Raw genomic sequence first — 25079 nt, forward strand, 5'->3', positions numbered from 1 at the left:
GGTAACTCCTCCAGTCCCTTAACCATTTTAGTCGCTCTTCAGTCTGGACCCTTTCGAGTAGTACTGTGTCCTTCTTCATGTACGGTGACCAGTGCTGGACGCTAGTGCTGCCCGATTCAGGGGAAAAAATTTCGATTCGATTCAGCCTATTGAATTGGATTTTCGATTCGATTCAATTTTCTTGCCCAATTGGATGTTTATTTCAAACATCCTGGTGGGTTTATTTTATAGCCTCTTCACCCTCTTTGCCTTCTCCTAACCACACTGGCGCTGTGGTGTAAACAAAATTAACAAACAAAAAAGACTTTTCCTCTCTCTGTTAAATCCTAGCTCATATTTGCGGTCTATCACCAGTTCTGGCAGGATACACGTTTCAAATCTGACATTGTAATCACAAAACAGAAAATATAATTAGTTTTTCTACCTTTTGTTGTCTGGTCATTATTCAAATCTTGTTGGTCCCAGGCTCTGGTTGTCTTCTGATAACTTGCTTGCTAGGGTCTCCTTCTTTCTCCATGCTAACCATCCATCTTCCATCTCTGTCCTCCCCTTCCATTTCCCTTCCCTCCCCCAGAGGTCTGGCATCTTTCTTTTTTTTCGTCTCCATCCACAGATCCACCTTTTCTTAACTACCCTTTCATCCAGCAACTCTCCCTCCTTCCCAACACCCCAGGGTCCACCATCTTTCCCTTTCTTTTCCCAACTACCCTCCTATCCAGTATCTCTATCCCCCCTCCACACCATCCCTTGTGCCAACTTCTCTCCCTTTCTGTTCCTTCCCTCCTTAAATCCCATTGTCCATCATCTCTATCCCTCTCCTCTATTTTTAGACCCATTATTTCTTCCCCCCCAAAGTCTGGCATATGCACATCTCTTTGAACCCCCCTTCCCTCCCTCCCTTCTACACCAGGGCCCCCCTCCCCTGAAGGTCTGTCCCCCCGAAGGCCTGCACTTCCCCCTGAAGGCCTGCACCCCACTCCTGAAGGCCTGCCCCCTTTGAAGGCTTGTCCCCCCCTTGAAGGCCTGCCCCCCCACTTAAAGGCCTGTCCCCCCCTTTAAAAGCCTGTGCCACCATCCCCGGCCTGTCCCCCCCTCTTGAAGACCTGTTACCCCCTTAAAGGCCTGCACCCCCCCCAAAGCCTGTCCCACCCCCACCTGAAGGACTGCGCACCCTCCCGGGAAGGCCTCCGGGTTCCCTCTGGCCTCCCTGCACCGTTTACCTTATAGATGCTACCTGCAAAGAAGATCGCGGTTATAGCGGCTTTGCAAACTGCTTTGAGCTGTTTTCTCTGCTGCAGTCCCGCCCCTTCTCTGATGTCAGAGACAGGATCGTGGAGGAAACAGCTCAAAGCAGTTTACAAAACTGCTATAATCGCAATCTTCTTTGCAGGTTGCATCTATAAGGTAAACGGAGCGGGGAGACCAGGGGGGAAACGGGAGGCCAGGGTGGGAAACCCGACACATGGGGGGAACCGGACATCAGAGGAGGGGAAGCCGATATTAGCACTTCCCGACTGACCTTCCCTCCTTGCCCTCTAAAGCAAGTGCGGCAGCAGCCAGCCAGCAAGAGCAGCGCTGCTGCTCCTGCTTTAGGGGGTGAGGGGGAGGGACCGAATCAGGAAGCCGATTTTTTTATGTTATAAATCGATTCGATTCGGTTCACCCGAAGTGAATCGGTGAACCGATTCAAATCGTGAATCGGGCACTACTGGACGCAATATTCCAGGTGGGGGAGTACCATGGCCCGGTACAGCGGCATGATAACCTTCTCCGATCTGTTCGTGATCCCCTTCTTAATTGTTCCTAGCATTCTGTTCGCCCTTTTTGCTGCTGCCGCGCATTGCATGGACAGCTTCATTGACTTATCAACCAGTACTCTCATATGTCTCTTTCCTGGGGGTCTCTCCAAGTACTGCATCAGACATCCTAAATTCGTGTATAAGATTTTTGTTACCGACATGCATCACCTTACACTTATCCATGTTAAACCTCATTTGCCATGTTGCGGCCCATTTCTCGAGCGTGTTTATGTCACGTTGCAGGTCTTCGCAATCCTGTGTCTTCACTACTCTGGAAGCGTTACAAGCCATGTCAGTAATGGATGCTAACCTCAAGTTATCTTTTTCAACTTTAAGTACAGATTATGGAACTATTTTTTCCAAGGTAGAGCAAAGGTGAATGAAAAGTTGGAAAAGTAGGAAGATGGTAATAGAGATGAAGACAACCCACTATGGGAAGACACTATGGGTTGTTTTCATCTCTATTATGGGAAGAGGAGAGGACAGAGGTAGAACTATTGAGGTTATGCTCTGTGTTAGATGGTCAAAAAGGCTTGGAGGCCTTGGGTGCAGCAGGAGTCTGAGATTTTTACTGACGTTTTTGCTGCTGTTGTTGTTTCTTAGGAGGCAGCCTTGTATAAGGAGTCGCCTTTTGAGGAAATCGCCTCTGGTAGGATGGAACAGGCCTAAAACCTTTGGTAGTGGAAGGCTTTGGCTTTGGTTTGATAATGGAAGCAAAGGATTTTTCATGTTCGGATAAACGCTTGGTAGCTGCCTCAATAGAGTCATCACCCTGGCATGGGATGTTAGCCAGGCGATCTTGGAAATTTGGGTCTATGCCTATTGTGCGAAGCCAGGCAAGCTGATGCATGGCCATCAAAAAAAACAGTGACTCTAGAGGACAGTTCAAATGCATCATATGAAGATTGAATTAGATGCATGCAAAGTTGCCCCAGAGTATTGTGAAGTTGTTGAAACTCTGGAAGTCTATGTTGAGGAAGATATTTGAAGAAATCAGGAATGGTGTTAACCAAATGCTTGAGATAAGATGTGAAAACAAAGTTGCAGTTCAAAACTCGGGTCGCCATGAGTGAGTTTTGATACAAGCGACGACCAAACTTGTCCATAGTCCTGCCCTCTCTTCCAGGCGGAAAGATTCCACAAGAAGAGACTGGTGGGATAATTGAGACTTGTCAAATCCCTTACAGTGAGCCATTCAATATCGAGATTCCAACTTTGCTGGCACAGCAGGAACGGAATATGGGTGTCTCAAGATTTTTCTTGAAAGCTTGAGAAAGAATGCCATTGATGGGTAATTTGAGAGATTCTCTAGGAGGATGAGGCATTTCCAGCTCTTCCAAATACTCCTTAGAGTATTTTGAGTCAGATTCTAAAGATATGTTAAGATCACATTTTAGAGAGAAACTTGGTAAAGGATACCGGTGAGGAGAAGGTGATCGAGAACCCATCATGGTCCCTCTCATAGCAGAGAACAAAGGTGAAGCCTCTCTGGAGTATTGATACCTGATATCTGAGTCCAGAGACAAGGATGACCCACTTCTGGAATGTGAGGAGAACCTCACAGGAGAAGAATTGGACTGACAAGAGTGGTGAGGCTCTGCAATTGACAAAGGAGTATGAGGTCTCGATGAGTCTCGATGCCTGGATAAACGAGACCTGTCTCGAGAAGACCTAAGTGTCGATGAATGCCTCGACAGATGATGTGGAGAAGGATGTCTCGAAACATGGTCCCATGATTGAGTCAGATCCAGTCTGGAAGATGAATGTCGAGGAGTCTTTGTCCTATGCCTCGAAAAGGGCATCTCCTTATGTGAAGAGGAAGGACTGGTAGACGGAGTTCAAGGACAAGATACCAAAAAGGACTCTGCTCATTGTAACGAGGTATCTCGAGGCACTGTAAAGGACTCAACTCCTTGTATAGTGTGTGTAGACTCCTCTTGAGGCACTCTTAAGGACTCGACTCCTTGTATAGAGTGACTAGGTTGAGCTCGAGGTACTGCCAAGGACTCAACTCCTTGTAATACTGCTGAGTGCTCAGGCTGGACTGCAGGAAGCAGAGTCGAGACAGGAATGAATTTGGCAACCATGTTACCAAACTCTTGATGCAGAATAGTCTCTATCATATTCTGCAAAAACGGCACTGAGACCACTGAATCTGGTACATTTGGTGTGGCTATAGTCTCTGAGGAAAATGACCTCCAAGAAGAAAGAGGTCTGGATTTGGAGACATGTTTGTTAGGCAGCTTCAAAACCTCTGGTTTCAAGGGTAGCATATCTGAAGGAGGTGGCTTAGCTACCTTACCTGAAGGAGGCAGTAAGGATAATGGCTCCTCAGGAGAAGATTTAGGTAATTTCCCCAAAGACGAGGATTTTGCAAATGAGGAAGATTTGATTAAGGGTGAGGTTGAGGTAAAAAGCGATATGCCCATAGAAGACTTCACTGGGTTCGGAATAGAGGTTGAGGCCAGGGCTGGAATCGAGGTCAAGGCCTTATCCATGCTGCCAAAGAGCTTGTCTACCTGCTTTCGATGAAGTTTCAGGGCTCGAGGCTGAAGGGTAGCACAGCAGGCACACGACTCCAGACAATGGTCAGGTCCTAAACACTGTACACACCGCTTGTGTGGGTCAGTGAGGGAGATCGTGCGCTGGCAATGGCTGCACTTCTTAAAGCCTATAACTGGTCGTAACATAGAATGGAAAACAGCCACGGCTAAATCGAAGCCCGCAGGCTGAGGCTGCGGGGTAGGCCGCGCCAAGTACACTAAGAAAAGGAAACTTATAAAAAAAATTTTTTTTTGTAAATGAAACACGCAAATAAACACAGCGACCCTGTAAAGAAAAATACACGAGCCACGGTGAGAGAAGGCATGAGCAGAACTAAGTCTAGTGCAAAGCGTCAAAACAAGTGGCTTGTCGGCTCCGCGGAAAACTGAGAACTAATGAGACACGCGCCCTACGTCATGCGGGAAGGCACTCACGCGGTGCGGCAGTTGCGAACTTTCTAAAGTTTTACAAGCAAGTCTGCTTGCGAGGTTGTCTGCATCGGGGCTCCGTAGATGACGTCACCCACATGTGAGAATATGCTGCCTGCTTGTCTTGGGATAATTACCTATTCTTTTGCATATGTCATTAGAGATACATGGCCTTAGCCTAAGAAGACATTGACTTTAGCCTGCATTCATGAAGAGTGATTTTACTTCCTTTCATTTGTTTACAGATAGGATAGTAACAACCATCAAGATCTTCAGAGGAGCTGCTGATTCTAGACAGATGACAGAATAGCAACTCAGTCGCACCCAGTGCAAGAAAAAAGAAATACTGGTGAAAACAGGGGGTGGGGGTTAATACTTTAGTTTTGTGAGCACACAGATATACACTTTTTGTATTTTATTGAACTTTGGGACTGAGAAACACTCTCACTCTGAGTCACCTAGGGCTAGATTCACGAACCTTCCCGATCGGGCCCAGGTCCGATTAATACTTCAAAGTTGAATATGCAGATGGGGGCGATCAGAGGAACGTACCCATCTGCCTGCCTGGATCACTCTACAGCGATCCCAGCGCATGCGCAGACCATCTGTAGATGGTCTGTGCATGCGCTAGATCTCCAGGCCTGGCAGAGTTGTTTTTTGGTTTTTTGTTTTTTTTTAAACTTTGGAGTTCGTGGTTTTAACCTGCTTAAGCCCATGGGTTAAAACCACAGGCTTGCACTGCGGGGAAGGGTGGGAGAGTCGGGGCAGTCAGGTGATCTGGCAGGCAAAAGGCAATGAAAAAAATAGTACAAGTCTGAAAAAAGTGGCACATTTCACTTTTCACCCCCTGACCGGCTCACCCCTAGTCGGGCCTGGTCCGACCCCTTCCCTGTACCTAAAAGTTGGAAGCAGGAGGGGTGCTCAGTCCCTCCTGCTCCTTAGACCTCCAGCGATGTCTTCGGGGAGGAGGAACCGCAAAGTCTTCCTGCTCCTGCCTCTCCTCCATGACACATTGCTGTGGGCCTTAGGCCCCGCCCGTTGCATCATGTGATACACGGGGAGGAGCCTAAGGCCCTGATAGACTCAGGCTCCTCCCTTGGGAGGGGCCTGGGGCGCCTGAGCCAATCAAGGCCTTAGGCTCCTCCCCATGCATCACATGATGCAATGGGGCGGGGCCTAAGGCTCACATTAGCAGTGCATCATGGAGGAGGGGCAGGAGAAGGAGGACTTTGCGGTTTCTCCTGCTCCCTGAAGACATTGCTGGAGGCCTAAGGAGCAGGAGGGACTGAGCACCCCTTCTGCTCCCAACTTTTAGGTATAGGGGAGGTGTCGGATCAGGCTGGGTCGGGCCAGTCTGGTCAGGGTGGTGGAGCGGTGGGCTGGTCGGGGGAGGTGTGATGGGCTGGCCCGGGCCGGCGCATTCGTTTTGTGGCAGGAGGGAGTTAGCAACCTTCCTGTCATATTTGTGCGAGCAGCGTCGGGTGGAGTGGCTGGGGTGTTGGGGGTGCTTTGTAGGGGAGGCTTTTTTTTTTTTCATTTCAGCTGTTTTTTGACAGGTCTGACTATCTTTTCATTTTTTTTAATGGGGCAAATATTTTGTGTGCCATGGAAAAAAAATGAATAAAAGACAGGCAGTCCTGTCAAAAAACCTGCAGACCTGTAGGTAACTCAGTTACTCACATGTCTGCAGCAGTCGGGTTTGCCAATAATAAAACCCGATTCAAAATAGCCAAGCAATTGTTAGTGAATCAATCCCTTGACTATTTTGCATGGGGTTTATTAATTTGCATGGGAGGATCAGGATCAGATCGCTACAGGCGTTAGTGAATGGAGTTGGAGGGAAATCGCGTTGCAAAGGGCTCGCAAACCGATCGGTACACGATCAGTTTGCTTAGTGAATCTAGCTCCTAGTCAAATACTTACTTGTGATTTTGGATATCCTAGAACAAATGCATGACATGTTTGTTTGAGGTTTGAATATTATCACTAACTATAATAGTGTAATCAATGTAAATTGTGAATAGTAAAGTGAATGTACACGTGAATGGTAAAGTAGCTTTTATATTCATTTATATTTAAATTTAATTGACCTTGTTTAAACAACATCTGATAGCAACAATTGTTGAATTGTTATTTAGTTTTCTTTCACCCTCAATTGTTAATTGTTTTTTTTTTTAGTTGCAACAAATAAACACAAATATTTAAATGTTTAACCTCTGTGTTGGTGTGAATTTAAGGGGAAACCTATTGAAACATTTGACTGATTATAACATCTCATACATTTAATTGTAATAATTAAATTGTAATTTAATTGCATCACATCACCATTAGGGGGTTTTACAAAATCAATATGTAGAAATTTACATTTTTTGCATGGATAGCCAGGTACTTCGCTGTGTTCATCCGAGAAGTGCTTACATCTACAGCGAATAGGTTGGGATCCATTTTTAGGGACATAATGATATGATTTACACTGACAGTTGCTCACTCTACAAGGTAAATATATTGGACGTTCCTTTGGAATCTCTTCAAAATCAGTTTTATGTTGTTTATACCTGAAAGAAAGAAAAAATGAATATATGAAAACTTATACAAATAATACTGATGGAAAATGCATTCACAAACATTTTTAAATCACTTTTTAATGAAAAAAAGATTAGATATGGAAGTAGCTGTTTCCTCACTAACCTGAATTAATTTTGAGCCTTAAAACTTCATCACATATATTAATCAAAAAAGAAGTGGGGAAGGAACACAATTAACCAAACTTGGGAGCAAACAGTTTATTGAAAATACATGAATAAAATAATGCATCTACTCAAAGGAATGTAGGTCTAACATAAGAGTCTTTCAATTCTTATGTCTAACGAGCACTCTCTGTACTACCTTATCATGTTTATTTATTATTCTCCTTTGGAAAGTAATATGGGGCCTAGTGCAAATTTAAACACTGAAGGAACTGTGGTAGCACAATCTGAACCCTCCATACAAGCATTCCTCCTGAATAATATTCCCTGATCCAATCCCCCCTGGCCAATCTTTCCCTGTTCATCTAACCTCCCAATTCATCACCCTCACAATCAAGAATCCCCCAACACAACGACCCAAGAAAGAACACCCCCCCACACACACACACTCAACTCTTCCCCTCAACAATGAATCCCCATCCTCCATGATCAACTCTCCTTCAAACTCTAGACCAGACATGGGCAAACTATGGCCTGTGGGCCATACCCGGCCTGCTTAGTTTTTTAATCCGGCCTGCCGATCATCCAAACCCCACTGACCACGAGCCCTACATACCTCCCTCCAGAGCAGCATCAGGCCAGCAGCACTCTAAATAGGCTGCTTCACGGCCTTCTCTTGTTGGGGAATTCCCTATGCCGCATCACTGATGATGTCATCAGCAACGGAAGGCCCTGATGAGAGAAGCTATTTAGAGTGCTGCCAGCCCGACGCTGCTCTGGAGGGAGGTATGTACGGCTTGCATGGGAGGGAAGGATGGAGGGTCAGGTGGGGTTCAGCTGTGCAGCGGGGGCAGATGCTCAAAGGTTCTGCTGCAGAAGGGTTCGTGCAGAGGGATGAAGCTGGGCTAGGGTTCTGCTGCATGAGGAGAAGGAGGGAAGGATGGAAGCTGGACAAGGGTTCTGCTGCATGAGGGATGGGAGGGAGGGATAGAGAAAAGGATGGAAGCTGGGCAAGGGTTGTGCTGCACAGGGGGATGGGAGGGATTGCGGGATAGAAAGATGCTGAAGAGGGAAGGCACAAGAAGATTGGTGAGAGGGGAGGAAAGATGCTGCACATGTGGGGGAGAGAAAGGAAAGAGGAAGAATTGGGGTGAAGGAAAGAAAGGAAGAGATGAACATGTACATTCGTTTTGTACAGTAAGCCTTACGTTTTCATGCTTTGCTACCTTTTAAAGACCAAAACCTTTTATGTTATGACGTTTACATCTAATATAATAAAACCCTAAGCCGTGCATGCGCACTCCCACCTGCGTGCTCCCGTTTTCCGTACACTGTAGGGCACCGCAAGTAGGAGTGCACATGCGCGCAAATCTCTCTCTTTTTCTCTCTCCCCCCGAGGCGGATGTCGGCCACGGCGGCTGTTGGCGGCTGCAGGCTGCGGCGGGCGACCACGGAGCACGTGTAGATGGCTGGAGGAGGACGAGGAGGAGCTGTGAGAGCTCCACAGAGGCAGGCGGTGACTAGAGAACAAAAAGAAGTAAGCTAGAGAACTATAAGAGCTACCATACTGAGACAGAACAAATCGGGAGAGGGAGAGACGGCATTATAAAACAAGGCAGGAGGTGACTAGAGAACAAAAGGAAGTAAGCCAGAGAAGCATAAGAGCTACCATACTGAGACAGACCACAGGTCCCAAAGAGTAGAACAAATTTATGCTGCTTAAAATAAAGCAGTGGATTTCCCCCAGATTCGGGGGAGGGAGTGGGAGAAGGGAGAGATGTTGGACTCAAGTGAGGAAAGGAGAGAGAGACAGAGACAGAGACAGATGGATGAGAAGGACAGAGGGGCTACTAGGGAGACCAGGAGAGATGGTAGGGGATAGGGAGAGATAGACTTCAGGGAGTGTGAAGGGGGCAGGAGAGAGAGATGGTCTTGGGGAAGGACAGAGGGGGGACAGGAAAGGGAAATATGGCAAAAGGGTAGAGGGGGGGAAGGGAGAGATGGAAATGGTAGGACCACTGCTGCTTTGGGGCACTGAGGGAGGAAAGGTTGGTACGTCAGGACTGCTGCTGCTGCCTCGGGTAAGTAAAGATCCTGTCAGGTGATAAATGCAATGGAGGATCTATGAGGGCCAAAAGGGTACAAAGGAAATGGTGAAAAGTGAGGTGGTGGGACTGGGATCAGTGGGAGGCAGGGTCCGGGCATGATAGAGGAAGGGCATGGGTGGGATCAGAGTCAGGGTCAGGGTATAGGCAAGGCTATTCTAGCACCCGTTAATGTAACGAATGTAACGGGCTAAAACACTAGTTTAATTTATATTAGTTCACACAAACATTCCATCCATCTGCTCTTGGCCCGGCCCCTCTGTAAAATTTAAGAACCCATTGTGGCCCACGAGACAAAAAGTTTGCCCACCCCTACTCTAGACTCTGCCTCCTCTCCTAACCTTCCAAGGACTTATCTGGGGCTTTCCTGATAGTCTAGTGAATCAGACTAGGAGTGAATCACCAGCTTTTATTGTTGATTCTGAACTTTATTGGGATCAGCGGTCAAGTATAATCTTGGTTGGAAAGATTTTTCATGAGTAGATCTTATAATGTAAAAATAAAGGAAAAATATCCAAAGTGTGGAAAGTATTAAGTGGTGTGCCTCAGGGCTCACCACTTTCTCCAATACTTTTTAATGTACTGATGTCAGCGCAGGGATATTTCTTAGACGAGAAAGGGCTTATATGTTTATTTCTCCTATGCAGATATTATAATCTGTCTTTTTATAAAATAAGATTAAAAATTTGGTATGCAAATTTATAAGTCCAGTTGATAATTGGGCAGATACTATGAAACTAAAAATGAACACAGATAAAACCAAATTCTTATTAAGTCCACCTAGGATCACTAGTGATGATACACAATTGGTATTGCATAATACCCCACAGAAACTGGAATCAGAATTGAGTTTTGTGGATTATTTGATAGACATATGACATGGAAAGCACAGGTATGAGCTTTAACTAGGAGAATGTTTATGACACTGAGAAAATTAAGACAAATTTTGTCACTGCTTTGATAGCTTTGATAGCTGCTTTGATAGCTGCCACTTTCAGCTATTGGTTCAATCACTTGTCTCAACTAGATTACTGTAATGTTCTCTATGTAGGTTGTACAGTAACAATGCAAAAAAAATTACATACCCTCCAGAATGTTGATGCTAGGCTTATATTCTCAGCAACAAGATATGACAAAGTTACTTTGTGGGTCTGGGAGAAAAGGTGACGCAGTCAGGGAAGGAGACACACGATTCATGTGGGGGTGGGGCCACATGTCCTCTTTTTTTAAAGACGAAATCTGGTAACCCTAGTCCTGGAAGATATTCAGCCGGGACCTGTGAGAACTGGATATTCAATAACAGTAATCTGACATGCCTGGCCATGAATATCCATGGCTAATTTAACACTGGCTGCTGCTGGCTGAATAGTGACTGATTTTTACACATTTAGACATGATATTAAACACCAGAAAGGTAAGCACAATTGGTCCTTCGGTCCAAACAATCACATTTTTCACTTATGTTTGCCATGGAACAGGTGTAAATACCGACATCCAGCTTTAGTTACATATATGTGTTTCTATAATTTATGTTCCCACTCAAACCATACCTAAGACATGCCCACACTCAGCCCTATCCAAACTGTGTTAAGCTGTATCTTTTAACCATATAAATTTTCTAAAATCACAATCTATTACGGCTGTACATTGATTAAAATGTTTAATTGTATGATTAATTGTGATTAAAATTTTTAATCACACAATCACATAAAACACCCCCTATACAATGCAGTATATAGAGATTGCAGATGTAAGTTCTCAAAATTTACATATTTCAATTAAACTAAATATAAAATAATTTATCTTATCTTTGGTGATTTTTTCTTCTAATTATCTGACTCTGGTGTTGTTTTCCTGTGCAAGAAGCTCAGTTCTGTCAATTCTGGTTCCAGAGCCTCCTGACTTCACTATTTATTTTTTTTCCTCCTTCACTTCCTGCTCTATATCAGTCTTTCACATTCAACTTTCATCCATTTTTCTTCCTCCTTGTCAAATCTAGTTTTCATCTCTTCCAGTACCTTCCCTTCCCCTCCCTTCCATGGACAACATCTCTTCCCTTCCTTTCCCCTCTCTTATGGCACCATCGGCTTCTACTTCTCTTCTCCTACCTTTTCCTCTTCTCCAGTCTCTCTGGTCTCTCCTCTCCACATGCACAATCTCATCCCATCTCCCCTCCTCTCCATGGGCACCATCTCTTCCCTTCTTTCTATCCATGGTCCACCATTTCTTCCCTTCTCTCATCCCTCCCCTCCTGCTCCCAACACTCCCTGGTCATCATTTCTCCCCTCTCTTCCATCCATGGTCATCATCTTCCTTCTTTGTTTTTCCATCCTCTATTTCCAGCATCTCTCTAAAAAAATCCCCCCCAGCCATATCTTTCTTATGGTACTTCTTATCTTCACCTCCCCCTATCTTGTCTGCATTTTCTCACTCTTCTATCTGGCCCTCTTGGCGCTGTAGTGTAAACAGGAATGGAGTGATGCTCCAAACTCAAGAATTGCACAAATATAATTATATATTTCCAATCAAAAGTATTTATTAAAAGTCATTTAATGACAAAATAATCTTGTATCAAAAGGCTCACAAAAGTCTATTTGTGCAATGGAGATGTCGCAACAGAAGTGTAAATAATCTTTCTGGAGAGAGAGATCTCACCTTGCTCTAACAATGCTTTTACCTATATACTTAAAATAAGTATGATATTTTATTGCCTTCATATAATTGGTTAATATATTTTTCTTCTATATAAGGCACTTTTCCACGTTGTGGCAGGGACACTTGGGCTAGGCCGGAGTGATGCACCTGGGGCCTGGTGTGCTCTGGCTATGCTTTTCACTGAGTGCATAAAATAAGTTTGCCACACTGAGTTTCAAAACCAAACCAATGCTCAGTTTAATTGGTGTGCATTAATTAAATCCAAATTCTTGTTAGATAGCAAAATTGAGCAATTCACAACAAAATAGCCTTAAGGCTGCCAACAGTTCAAAATAAGAACCTATATTTTCAGGCTCTGGCAATCTTACAAACTTTTCCAAAACAGGAAAAAACCCTCAAAACACAGGTTTTTTTTCTTCCAAACACAGTGCTAAGGCAGCAGCCCCACCCTAGGCTTGCTGGTGGCTCTGCTTTCCAGAAAAAAAAAACATCAGCCTAAACAGAGATACTACTCCCTCTCTGTAAGGCTTCACTGCTTCAGTCTTTTATGGAACAGTATGGAGAATAAGCAGTGCTGGGGAATACAGTTCTAACCCCAGAAAAAAACACTAAAACTTAAACAGTCTTTTCCTTTCCCTGGAACCCTCCCCAGAGTTCCAGTTATCACAGAGATATCAATTTGGAAAGTCCAGTTCAGGTTTTGTAACCACTTCTCTGAAGCATAGGAAATAGAGAGTGGGGGTAAATGGACAATACTTGGACTGGAAGAGCATCACCAGTGGGGTGCTGCAGGGCTCGGTGCTTGGACCCGTGTTCTTCAACATCTTTATAAACGATCTGGACATTGGTATGACGAGTGAGGTGATCTTCAGGCACCAGCACTGGCACCTCCTGTGGGTTGGTGCTGTGTGCCGGTGCCAGATCAGAGTAAGGGTTTGGGTAGGGGGGGGCGATGCCGGTTCTCGGGGGTCATTCACAGGTGGGGGACTTGCAAGCAGGGTACCGATGCCGGTTCTTGGGGGGGTGGAAATGTGCCAGTGGCCTCAGGGGTGGGGGGTCTTTTGGGATGGGGTGGGGTGGAAGCGCCGGTGGCCTTGGGGGGGGGGGAAAACAATCAAGCGAGTTTCTCTTACTTCCTATGGGGAAACTCGCTTTGATATACAAGTCCTTTGGTTTACGAGCATGCTTTTGGAACGAATTGTGCTCACAAACCAAGGTACCACTGTATTATAATTATTTTTCTCTATGTTCCTTTTATGACTCCAGTCTCTCTGGCAAGTCTCAGCAAGAAACATATTATTCTTAAGATTTTTTGTTTTTCTGGCTTTTTACTTGGCCGTATCCTTATATATATTCAATTTTCTATTACAAATTTTTCAGGTAAGCACCAAGCTATTCACATGCTCCATATGGGTGTTTCCCTATATATCAGGCTCATGTTCTCACTAGTAAACCCACAGCAATAAGAAAGCAGGTGACTGTATGTAGAAAAATCAACATCCAACTGGGTTTCTTTTTATGCTTGCATATATCTTATACTATCCAGTATAGGAAGGTTTGCCACACCCTTGTTTATTTGAGCCAGAGGGCCACATCCTCAAGTGCTGAAGGAATGTTGCCTCTCTCTCTTTCCCTTTGTAGCATTCATCCCATGTCTCGACTCCTCACCATTCCACTCCAGGCCCCACCTCCCAGTCAGGCATCTATTGCCCCTCCTCCCCGCGACACATCATTCTTCCCCTTGTTTCCCAAACTGGTATGTTGTGATTCCCTTCCTTCTTCACCCCAAGCAGTTCTTTGGCCTCCAGTGCCTTCATGTTGGCGTCAATACTTAAAACAGGAAACCACCAACCACTCCAGGGGCTTACTCTCTGGCACATACTGCCTACACGGGAGCAAGAAATTAAGTTAGAGGAGGCGGGAGGTACAAGAGAGAGGGGCTCTGGATCTGGCCGGCAGTGTCCTGCTTCAATCACTTGTGCCGCCAGGGGGTTAGAGAACCATCTAGAGCACAGGTGTCAAAGTCGGTCCTCGAGGGCCGCAATCCAGCTGGGTTTTCAGGATTTCCCCAATGAATATGCATCGTATGCAATGAATATTAGCATACGATGAAAGTAGTGCATACAAATAGATCTCATGCATATTCATTAGGGAAATCCTGAAAACCCAACTGGATTGTAGCCCTCGAGGACCGACTTTGACACCCATGATCTAGAGGGAGGAGGAAGGGAACTATGACCCTGCTGGCAGTGCCCTGCCTAAATCGACTACATTGCTGGAGGGAGGCGCGGGGAGGGGGTTGGAGGACCATCTAGGGGTATAAGGAAGGGAATCATGATCTGGCCGGTGATGCCCTGCTTCAATTGCCTGTGCTGCCAGAAAGGGGATGCTGGGGCACAGTGTAACAGCGACACTGAATAAACAAGCTAAGTGTTTGATATTCAGGGGAATTGACAATTAATGAAATCATAAGGAAATGAATTTGAAAATAATAGAGATGTAAATGAAAATCATGATGAAGAAGTGATGAATTGAAATCTTTGAAGAATATTGGATATGAATTAATATGAATTTGGAATGTACTCTTAAAATATTTATTAAAATGGTTGAATAGAAAAATTAAAAATAGAAATAGGTAAATATTTATAAAATAAAAGATAAAAAGAAAAGTTTTATCTAATATAATAAAATGGTAAGCCGCGCATGCGCACTAAAAAAAACGTGTTCCGTGAGCTGTAGCGAAAAAAACAATTGCGCATGCGCGGCCCCGGCGGCGGCTTTCAAATAAAAAAAAAAATTTCCATAGCTGCGGCGGCCTTCCTCACCCCCGGCTCCTCTCTTGAACTGGACGGTCCCCGCGTCTGCCTACCCTTCCCCCCAACACAGCGCATTCCCCTCCCCCCAACGAATCAATAAATCGAGCCGGGCCGCCCTCCGCAACAGACCAGAGGAGTTCTTTGCCGCTCACACCCCTTCCCTTGCCGCTGACCCGAATACCTACCCGGCGATTCAAGAAGCCTGTGCAGCAGTCTTCACACGCTGCTTCAGGCTCTTCTACTGCCCTGATTTGCTCTGCCGCGTCTCTGATGATGTCATCAGAGACGCGGCAGATCAAATAAGCGCAGTAGAAGGACCCGAAGCAGCGTGTGAAGACTGCTGCACAGGCTTCTTGAATCGCCGACTTACAAGTGAAGGGGAGCGGGGGGGGGGGGGGGCCGCAATGACTCTATCCGATTAATTAAAAAAACTCTGCACAAGGGGAGCAGGAAGAGATGATGATGGACAGGGGGGGAAAGGAAGGGAGGCCTATTGTTGGACAGGGGGAGCAGGAAGAGGTGCAGATGGACAGCGGGGGAAATTAAGGGAGACCTGCTGATGGATAGGGGGGGAAATGAAGGGAGGCCTACTGCTGGACAGGGGGAGCAAGAAGAGGTGCTGATGGACAGGGGGGAGGTAAAACAAAGGGAGAAGGGCTGCTGCTGGATAAGGGGAGCAATGAAGAGGTGGTGGTGGACAGGGGGGAAAAATGAAGGGAGGCCTAATGCTGGACAGGGGGAGCAGGAAGAGGTGCTGATGGACAGGGGGAAAAAAATTAAGGGATGCCTACTGCTGGACAGGGGGAGCAGGAAGAGATGCTGATGGACAGGGGGAAAAAATAAAGGGAGGCCTACTGCTGGACAGAGGGAGCAGGAAGAGGTGATGATGGACAGGTGGAAAAAGGAAGGGATGCCTATTGTTGGACAGGGGGAGAAGGAAGAGGTACTGATGGACAGGGGGGAGGTAAAACAAAGGGGGAAGGGCTGTTGCTGGATAAAGGGAGCAGTGAAGGGGTGGTCGTGGACACAGGGGAGGTAAAAAGAAGGGAGAATGGACAGGAAAAAGTGGCTAAGGAGACAGAGAGAGAAAGAAATAAAGACAGACACACACACATATATTCTAGCCCGAGGGAGGAAAATGCTGCACAGGGAAGTAGGGAGGGGGGAAATGCTGATGCACAAGGAAATGGAGGGGGAGGGAATGCTGATATGGCTACTGTACAGGAAGGTGGACAAGGGGAGATAAATGCTGCATAGGGGGCAGAAAGAGAGATAAATAGAAAGAAAGACAAATAATAGGAGGGAGGGAGACAGAAATAAAAGAAGAAAGACACAAGGGCAGGGAGTGAGACAGAAAGAAAGACAGACATACATATATTCTAGCACCCGTTAATGTAACGGGCTTAAAGACTAGTTAAAAATAATATAGATTAAGTTAGATTCACATGATTGGATGGGCCAGTGATGAGTACTGCCACACTGTATCGTTCGCATTTTATTATACAGGTGGCATTCAGAGATTCTCCACATGTGTTAAGATAAACTACAAAGAAGCATGATATAGTGCAATATAGTTATTACAGTACACGTTTTTGCATTTTTAAGTTAGCTAGAGTGCCTAAGTGGACGTTTTATTTACGGCACCCTTGTAAATGTATTGTTTTATATAGTGGTGTTAAATATGTTTTCTTTGAGCCATGCTAGCTGATAACCTTTATGTCACTATCCCGTTTGAAAAAAGGAAAAACTTGAGCCCTGTTTAATAGGAATATACACCTTCACTCAACACTATAACCAGCCTTAATCTTTAATTCATTTTCCTTTGTTCTCGCTGGACTTTAACATCTTGGATCCTTAATTGAGGACTTGAGCATAATTAGCTAAAAAAAAATTCTTTATTAATAAATTATGTTTCTATGATGGATTGTATATGCATAATATTTGCTTTCTGTACAAGTTAATGCTTGATAAAAACTTTGAAAATTAATAAATAAATTAAAAAAAAAAAAAATGATCAGAGGGGGAGAACTGCATTAGCGTGCGTTAACATTTTTAACACACGTTAAACATTTAACACATTACTTGTGTTATTAACATGTTAAATGTGCAGTCTTACAATTTATACATTTTAGTGGCACTTACATGTGTAAATACACTTGTAAAATTAACTCACGCCCTCTAAAATGATTTCCATTCTGCACTTCCTTAAAATACACAGCAAATGAATGAAAAACTTACCTATGGAGACAAAAGCATGGTGTTTCAGGGCCCACAAGTTTACAGTCAATGTTAGTGGGGGATCTCCAACTAACATACAGTCTATTTTGCAAACGCATTGGTAAAACTTTTTTTTTGTATTCTTCATATTCTTCTGGAGTAAAAAGCTTTCCTCCATCATCATCACCAACAATCCTGCAACAGACACATACATTAAACTATTAAAGTTTCTTATAATTTATTTTCATTTGTTATTCTACTGTATACTAGTGTCAGAGAAAAATACCAGTGTTCTCTAGAATGAATATTTTAATACCTGAAATTATAGTAGAGATTCTTTTTTTTTTAATTCACCTTTGGAATGCTTAAATCTTCATTTTGACTTCTTTTGTAAGGAAGTATACTGATTTGGTAAAATGTAGAACATAAAACATGCTTCCACTTCAGGTTTGAGAAACACTACTTTCCAGTCTCTTGCATTGCTCTGTATAACAGGAGTGGGCAAATTTTATTTTAAGTAGGCTATATCAGTAGCTCTTACATATAAAAAGAGTCAATCCCCACAAAACTCTAGCTGAGAAATAGGAAGAGGAGAGATGAAGATTGTAGGAATTCCCTGTTACAAATCTCTGAATCACCTTGTGGCAGATTCCAGTCCAGACTCACCGGACCCTTGCCCACATACACTCAGAACAGCACAAGCAACCACTGTACAAAGGTGCAACAGCTAGAACGCTTTTATTTTTCTAGAGACCTGAGTCTGTTTCTTCACAGATTAAGAAAAGGCACAAACAATTGCTTAGTTTTCATAGCCTTGTCACTTACCCTGTTTCAGTAGAGACCAGTTACCTCTGGAAGTTCTTGCACATGTCCCAAATCTTTCCAAGGCTCCCTCAGCCTATAGCTAGGAAAGGGACAGTTTTTCTCTCCCTGGGACTCCTTCCTTCCTCAGGGATTTTTCTCTCTCGTGGGGACCTCCTTGAATGAATCTTAAACTGGAGAATATACACTTCTCCCTCAATATTTGCGGGGTTAGGGGCAGAGCAGGCCCACAAATATTGAAACTTTGCAAATAACTTTTGGGCCGGCTCTGACTCATCCCCACCTTCCCCCTGGCATCCCAGACCTTTATTAAACGAAACACTGCATCCCGGACCTCCCCGAAGCTTACCTGATGGTCTAGCGGGCTTTTGGGGCAGGAACAATCTTTCTATGCTCCTGCCCTGTGCAGATCACTCATACAAAATGGCTGCGGGAAGTTCCCATCGCAGTCTCTTGAAACTACGGAAACTCACGGCAGCCATTTTGTATGAGTGATCTGCACAGGACAGGAGCGCAGGAAGATCGCTCCTGCTCCGAAAGCCCGCTGGACCACCAGGTAAGCTCCGGGGAGGTCCGGGATACAACATTTCGTTTCAAAAATAAAAATTGCGAATAACCAAATCCGCGGATACTGAAACCAGAGATTCGGAGGGAGAAATGTCTGCCTGGGTCCCACCCCCGTGACTCAGCAACTGTTCCATCTCTTCTCAGGTAGCTCAGACCTAAGCTACTGAGCCCAGGACATCCTGGGGGGTTGTAGTTCCTTCTCTGATTAGTAGTGCTGCCCGATTCAGGAAAAAAAATTTCAATTCGATTCAGCCTATTGAATTGGTTTTTCGATTCGATTCGATTTTCCTGCTCAACATCCTGGTGGGTTTATTTTATAGCCTCTTCACCCCCTTTGCCTTCTCATAACCACATTGGCGCTGTGGTGTAAACAAAATAAACAAAAAGACTTTTCCTCTCTCTGTTAAATCCTAGCTCACGTTTGCGGTCTAACACCAGCTCTGGCAGGATACACGTTTCAAATCTGACATATTGTAATCACAAAACAGAAAATAAAATTAGTTTTTTTACCTTTTGTTGTCTGATCATTATTCAAATCTTGTTGGTCCAAGGCTCTGGTTGTCTTCTGATAACTTGCTTGCCAGGGTCTCCTTCTTTCTTCTTTCTCCGTGCTAACTCTGTCCTCTCCTTCCGTTTCCCTTGCCTCCCCCGAAGGTCTGGCATCTTTCTTTTTTTTTGTCTCCATCCACAGATACACCTTTTCTTAACTACCCTTTCATCCAGAATCTCTCCCTACTTCCCCAACACCCCAAGGTCCACCATCTCTCCCTTTCTTTTCCCAACTACCCTCCTATCCAGTCTCTCTATCCCCCCTCCACACCATCCCTTGTGTCCAACTTCTCTCTCTTTCTGTTCCTTCCCTCCCTAAATCCCATTGTCCATCATCTCTCTCCCTCTCCTCTATTTTTATACCCATTATGTCTTCCCCCCCAAAGTCCGGCATATGCACGTCTCTTTGAAACCCCCCCTTCCCTCCCTCCTTCCGTGTATTTCTTCAGGGGAGGGCCCCCCTCCCCTGAAAGTCAGTCCCCCCCGAAAGGCCTGCACCCCACCCCTGAAGGCCTGTCCCCCCCCCTTGAAGGCCTGTCCCCCCTTGAAGGCCTGCCTCCGCCTCAGCCCTTGGGTTTTTGTCTTGGTTGAGGCGGTTTTCCCTTCCATGTCCTGCTTACACTCACATTCCCATTCATCCAGCCTCTTGCAAGTTTCTCAGATTTCGGGTGGGAAATCATCCATTACCAATACAAGGTTCTACCTTTCGGCCTTGCTTCATCTCCCAGAGTTTTTCACCAAGTGCCTGGTGGTGTTGGCAGCAGCCTTGCAAAATCATGGTTTCCAAGTTTTACCATATCTGGATGATTGGCTCATCAAAGACCCCTCGTCTCAGGGGGTTACTGTAGCGACACAACAGAGTAATTTGGGTTAGGGTTAGGCTTCAAAATCAATTTTCCCAAATCTCAACTGTAGTCTTCTCAGACTCTTCAATTTATTGGAGCTCTTCTAGATAAAGTGCAGCTCAGAGCATTCCTTTCCCAGCAACGTCAGGATGCTCTCATACACCTTTGCCATCAGGTGTCCAGGTGTCCCTCTCTTCCTTCACTTTCAGCAAGGCACATAATGGTTCTTCTAGGTCAAATGGCCTTTACAGTTCACGTGACTCCTTTTGCCAGGCTTCACCTAAGGATTCCTCAGTGGACATTGGCTTCTCAGTGGTTGCAAGCTCTCAATCCGCTTTCCCAGCATATTACAGTAACATCTTCTCTTCAGCAATCTCTTCAATGGTGGATGCTCTCTTCCAATCTATCCAGAGATTTGCTGTTCCAAACACCTCCCCACCAGAAGGTTCTCTATTCTATTCTAAAATCTATTGCTCCTATCCCTCAAAAACAAGATATTAATCTTAAGAGCGGCCCAACAGCACAAGATCTTGCAGATTTCTTTTGTAAAAAGATCAGTGATATACAGAATAAACTCGATCATACTTCATCCAATGTTCTTAAAAGTACTTTTACCAACGGCCAACTTCCCTTTGCCAAATGCTCCACTTTTAATCTTCCTTCATTAGCTGACATTGAGTGCCTCTTTCAAAGAGTTAATCTAAAGGGCTCTCGTTCAGAGTCCATCCCTCCACTTTTTAAAAAAAATGTTTTCATGTTACTGCCCTTTCATACATTCCCTTATTTTAAATAGTGGGTTTTATGACATTATGAGGGGTAATATATGGAAAGGGAGGGAGGGGAGATAGTTTATGGTATAAAATGAATGTAGAGTTTCAAGTGAAGAATGTATAGTATGACTTGAATTATTGTACACTTGTTTGCATAATGTAAAAACGAATAAAGATATTTAAAAAAAAAAAAAATAAAATAAATAGTCTTAAGTCCGATCTATTACCTTCTGCATAGAAAACTGCCACAATTCTCCCGATAATAAAAGATTATAAATCCAGCTTCGAAGTCCCCTCAAATTATCGTCCTACAGCCAACATACCATTCCTAGCAAAACTAACTGAAAGGATAGTATTTGATCAACTATCAGATTTGTTGAATCAACTAATGCACTTCATCCAAACCAGACAGGGTTTAGGAAAAAACATTCTACAGAATATTTGCTGATTGGTCTAACCACAAACATACTCTATTATTTAGATCATCACAAATCTGTAATTCTTTTTTCGCTAGATTTGTCAGCTGCATTTGATACCATTGATCATGCCTTACTTCTCGACAGACTAAAAGCCATAGGTATCTGTGATCAAATACATGATTGGTTCAGATCCTTTCTGTCTAATCGTTTTTCTGTAGTTACTTTTAATGATTCTGTCTCTAAACCCTATACCCTTAATTACGGTATTCCACAAGGATCTATCCTGTCCCTGCTGTTGTTCAACATCTTTCTGTCCCCCCTACTGACCTTATGTCAGTCTATAGGTTTCACCACCTTACTTATGCCGACGACATTCAACTCTCCCATCCTCTAAATCCAGAAAATAAAGAAGAAATACTAGAGATCAATTTAAAATTAGAAAAGGTTAAACAATGGCTTAATTCCTACGTTAGCCCTAAACATACAAAAAACAAAAGCTCTACTATTTACATGGAAACAGGGAATAAATTTGAGTGTCCCCTTTACCCTTGATAACATTCATCTAGAGCTTGTATCATCCTTTAAATCCTTTAAACCTGCAACCTTGGGGCCAACCATCGGAATACAAGAAGAGGCTGGAGACGCTGATTCCTGGCAGCTGGTAACTTCCTCCACAGGCAAATGCAGAAGACCTTCCTCTCATTTTGTCTCTTTCTCTCACTTACAGGGCAGTTCTGCATCGACCCCGCAAATCATCTTGAGGAACAGATTCCAGCTGTTACAGGAGGGATCTGACAACGAGGTACAGGAAGTTGTTCAGCAGACGGTTCCAGTTCCGGAGACAACAGGTCGGCCCCCCCTAAGATGCGCAGAGTGGTGGTTATTGGGGATTCGCTGCTGAGGGGCACCGAAGGACCAGTCTGTAGACCAGATTTGCTATCGAGAGAGGTTTGCTGTTTGCCAGGGGCCAGGATCCGGGATGTGACTGCTTGCCTGGACAGACTCATCAAGCCCCAGGACCACTTCCCCATGCTTCTCATCCACGTCGGAACTAACGACACTGCCACGAACACCCCGGAGAGCATACCTGAGGACTTTAGAGCCCTGGGTGAGAAGCTGAGGAGGATGGATGCGCAGGTGGTCTTCTCCTTGATCCTCCCAGTGAGGGGCAAGGGTAGAGCCAGGGATGATCGCATCCAGAGGGCTAACGACTGGCTGCACGGATGGTGCAAGGAGATGAACTTCGGGTTCCTGCACCATGGAGAGGCACTACAAGGACTACAGGGATCAGACGGGCTACACCTGACCAGAAGAGGAAAGAACGTCTTTGGACACCGACTAGCCTGCCTACTTCACAGGGCTTTAAACTAGGTAAGTTGGGGGAGGGTACAGGCACAATTAACCTACCTGATGAGCCAAGCTGCAAATACTTTGTTGAGACTGAGGTAAGTAAACATTGCATTTCTGGGTTTGTGGCTGAGGTGGGTACACACATTTCCGAATCTGGGGTAGGCTCACATTGTAATTCTGGGGCGAGGGAGAGTGCACACATTTCCGTGTCTGGGGCAAGTTCACGCTGTAATTCTGGGTCTAGGAGGAGTACACACATTGCAAATCGCACTAAAGAAGTCCAAGTAGCTCAAGCGGGAATATCTCCACAGAGATATAGCAAACATACAACATGGAGGGCTATGTACGTCAACGCCCACAGTATGGGAAATAAGATTCTGGAATTGGAGACGGAAATGAGGAATGCCGACCTGGATGTGGTGGCGATATCCGAGACCTGGCTCACGGACTCCCACGAGTGGGACATGGTCATACCGGGTTACAACTTGCTTCGCCGAGACAGGGAGGGCAAATTGGGAGGAAGGGTAGCCAGGCGAGGGCTGAGAGAGACGGGCAGGGAGTCTCGGCGGGCGTGGTGAGCAGACGAGGCGAGCGGCAAAAGCCTGAGATCTTTTTTTTTCTTTTTGCAGCATCAGGGAAGCAGCGAGAGTAGCTCCGCCCCCCCAACGCATCAGCAGTAGGCGCCGGGCCTCTCCATAAAAGGAGGCGAGCCAACGGTCCGCCACTGCTTGGAACGCCAGGCGAGGACTGAGAGAGATGGGCAGGGAGTCTCGGCGGGCGTGGTGAGCAGGCGAGGCGAGCGGCAAAAGCCTGAGATCTTTTTTTTTTCTTTTTGCAGCATCGGGGAAGCGGCGAGAGTAGCTCCGCCCCCCCAACGCATCAGCAGTAGGCGCCGGGCCCCTCCATAAAAGGAGGCGGGCCAACGGCGCACAGCTGTTCGGCGCGCGGCAAAGGTGCTCGCCTTAGCGAGAGCGCCTTTGCGAAGGGCCTCAAGAAAGGCCTCTGAACAGAGCCCTTCCACATTCATCCAGATACACTCCTCTTTTCTCTAAACAGAGCCCTTCCACTTTGAGCCAGATACACTCCTCTCCTCTCACTTCTCTAAACAGAGCCCTTCCACTTTCAGCCAGAAACACTCCTCTCTTCCCACACACGAAAGCAGATACTCTCCTTTATCACACGCAAGCAAGCACTCAGGCAAACACACTCTTTCCTCGACTCACATTCCATTTATTTATTTTTCTTTCTCTTTTTTCTTTTTTTTGAAATGGCAGGGAGAACTAGGAGCACCAAGACTACTATCAAGTTCAACACTCCAGCATCTGGAGAGACCCGGGGGATGGCCAAGGACTCTACACAGAAGGCAAAGAGTGCCACTGAGCGGGGAACAGATGTCTCAGTGCTGACCAAGGCCACCCCCCTCCCACGGTATGCTTCGGTCTCTACGCAGACAGAGGAGATGAGACAGGTAGAAGCGGACGAGGACATTATGCAGGAACTGTGGAGCCTCAAGGAGGAGGTGAAACGCCTGAGGTGCATCAGGGAGGATGAGGCCTTCATCGACGATGCCATCCAGGAACTGTCTCATATCACAGAACGAAGCCTCGAAAAGACCATCCTTGGCACTCCCAAACCTACAGCTCTAAATTCAACGATCGGAATACAGGAAATGATTGGAGATGCCGGTCCCTGGCAGCTGGTAACCTCTTCTACTGGCAAGCAAAGAAACCGCCCCCCCCATTCTCACTTTCTTCTTCTTTTTCTCTCAAACAGGGCAGTTCTACACCAACCCCACAACTTTCCCTGAAGAACAGATTTCATGTCCTTCAAGAAGGAACTGTCGAGGATGAAACAGAGGGGGCTCAGGAGGATTCCGAACACAGAACATCGGCTACAGTTCTTGCTGCTCGGCCCCCCCCCCTCGGAAGGAGCATAGAGTGGTGGTCACCGGAGACTCCATGCTAAGAGGCACCGAAGGACCAATTTGCAGACCAGATTTGCAGTCGAGGGAGGTCTGCTGTCTCCCTGGAGCAAGGATCCGGGACATCACCACCAGTATAGAGAAACTTCTGAAACCTACTGACCATTTCCCTATGTTTCTCATTCATGTAGGTACCAACGATACTGCCAGAAGCACATCAGACAGCATCCCTAAAGACTTCGAGGCCCTGGGAAGAAAGCTGAAGCAGACAGGAGCACAGGTGGTCTTCTCATCAATTCTCCCGGTAAGAGACAAAGGCAGAGACAGGGAAGAGCGTATCCATCGGATCAACGAGTGGCTTCGCGAATGGTGTTTAGAGATGAACTTTGGATTCCTAGACCACGGAGAGGCGCTACAAGGACTACAGGGACCTGACGGACTACACCTAATAAAAAGAGGCAAGAAAGTTTTTGGACATCGACTAGCACGCCTACTTCGGAAGGCTTTAAACTAGGTAAGTTGGGGGAGGGTTCATACATACATATCAGAGCAGCAAGGATCCACCCTGGGGAAGCAAGTAAAACC

At 45.5% G+C, this 25079-nt stretch overlaps 1 protein-coding gene across 4 annotated transcripts in view; it reads right to left on the reverse strand.

The window, feature by feature from the left end:
- FAM221A (family with sequence similarity 221 member A) overlaps window positions 1-25079 on the reverse strand; it is a 226730-nt gene that overhangs the window by 66502 nt on the left and 135149 nt on the right. For 3 of the 4 annotated variants that reach the window (XM_033930865.1, XM_033930866.1, XM_033930864.1), the window contains 2 exons: window positions 17273-17446; window positions 7136-7326 (listed from right to left, as the gene is read on the reverse strand). In XM_033930865.1, coding sequence (XP_033786756.1) covers window positions 7136-7326; window positions 17273-17370 — 289 coding nt within the window. In that variant the 5' untranslated portion in view covers window positions 17371-17446. Of the gene's footprint in view, window positions 1-7135; window positions 7327-17272; window positions 17447-17567; window positions 17736-25079 lie in introns of all 4 variants that reach the window. The other variant, XM_033930868.1, reaches the window with a different exon arrangement.

The sequence above is a fragment of the Geotrypetes seraphini genome, chromosome 2 (assembly GCF_902459505.1).
Source record: "Geotrypetes seraphini chromosome 2, aGeoSer1.1, whole genome shotgun sequence".
Taxonomy (NCBI): Eukaryota; Metazoa; Chordata; class Amphibia; order Gymnophiona; family Dermophiidae; genus Geotrypetes; species Geotrypetes seraphini.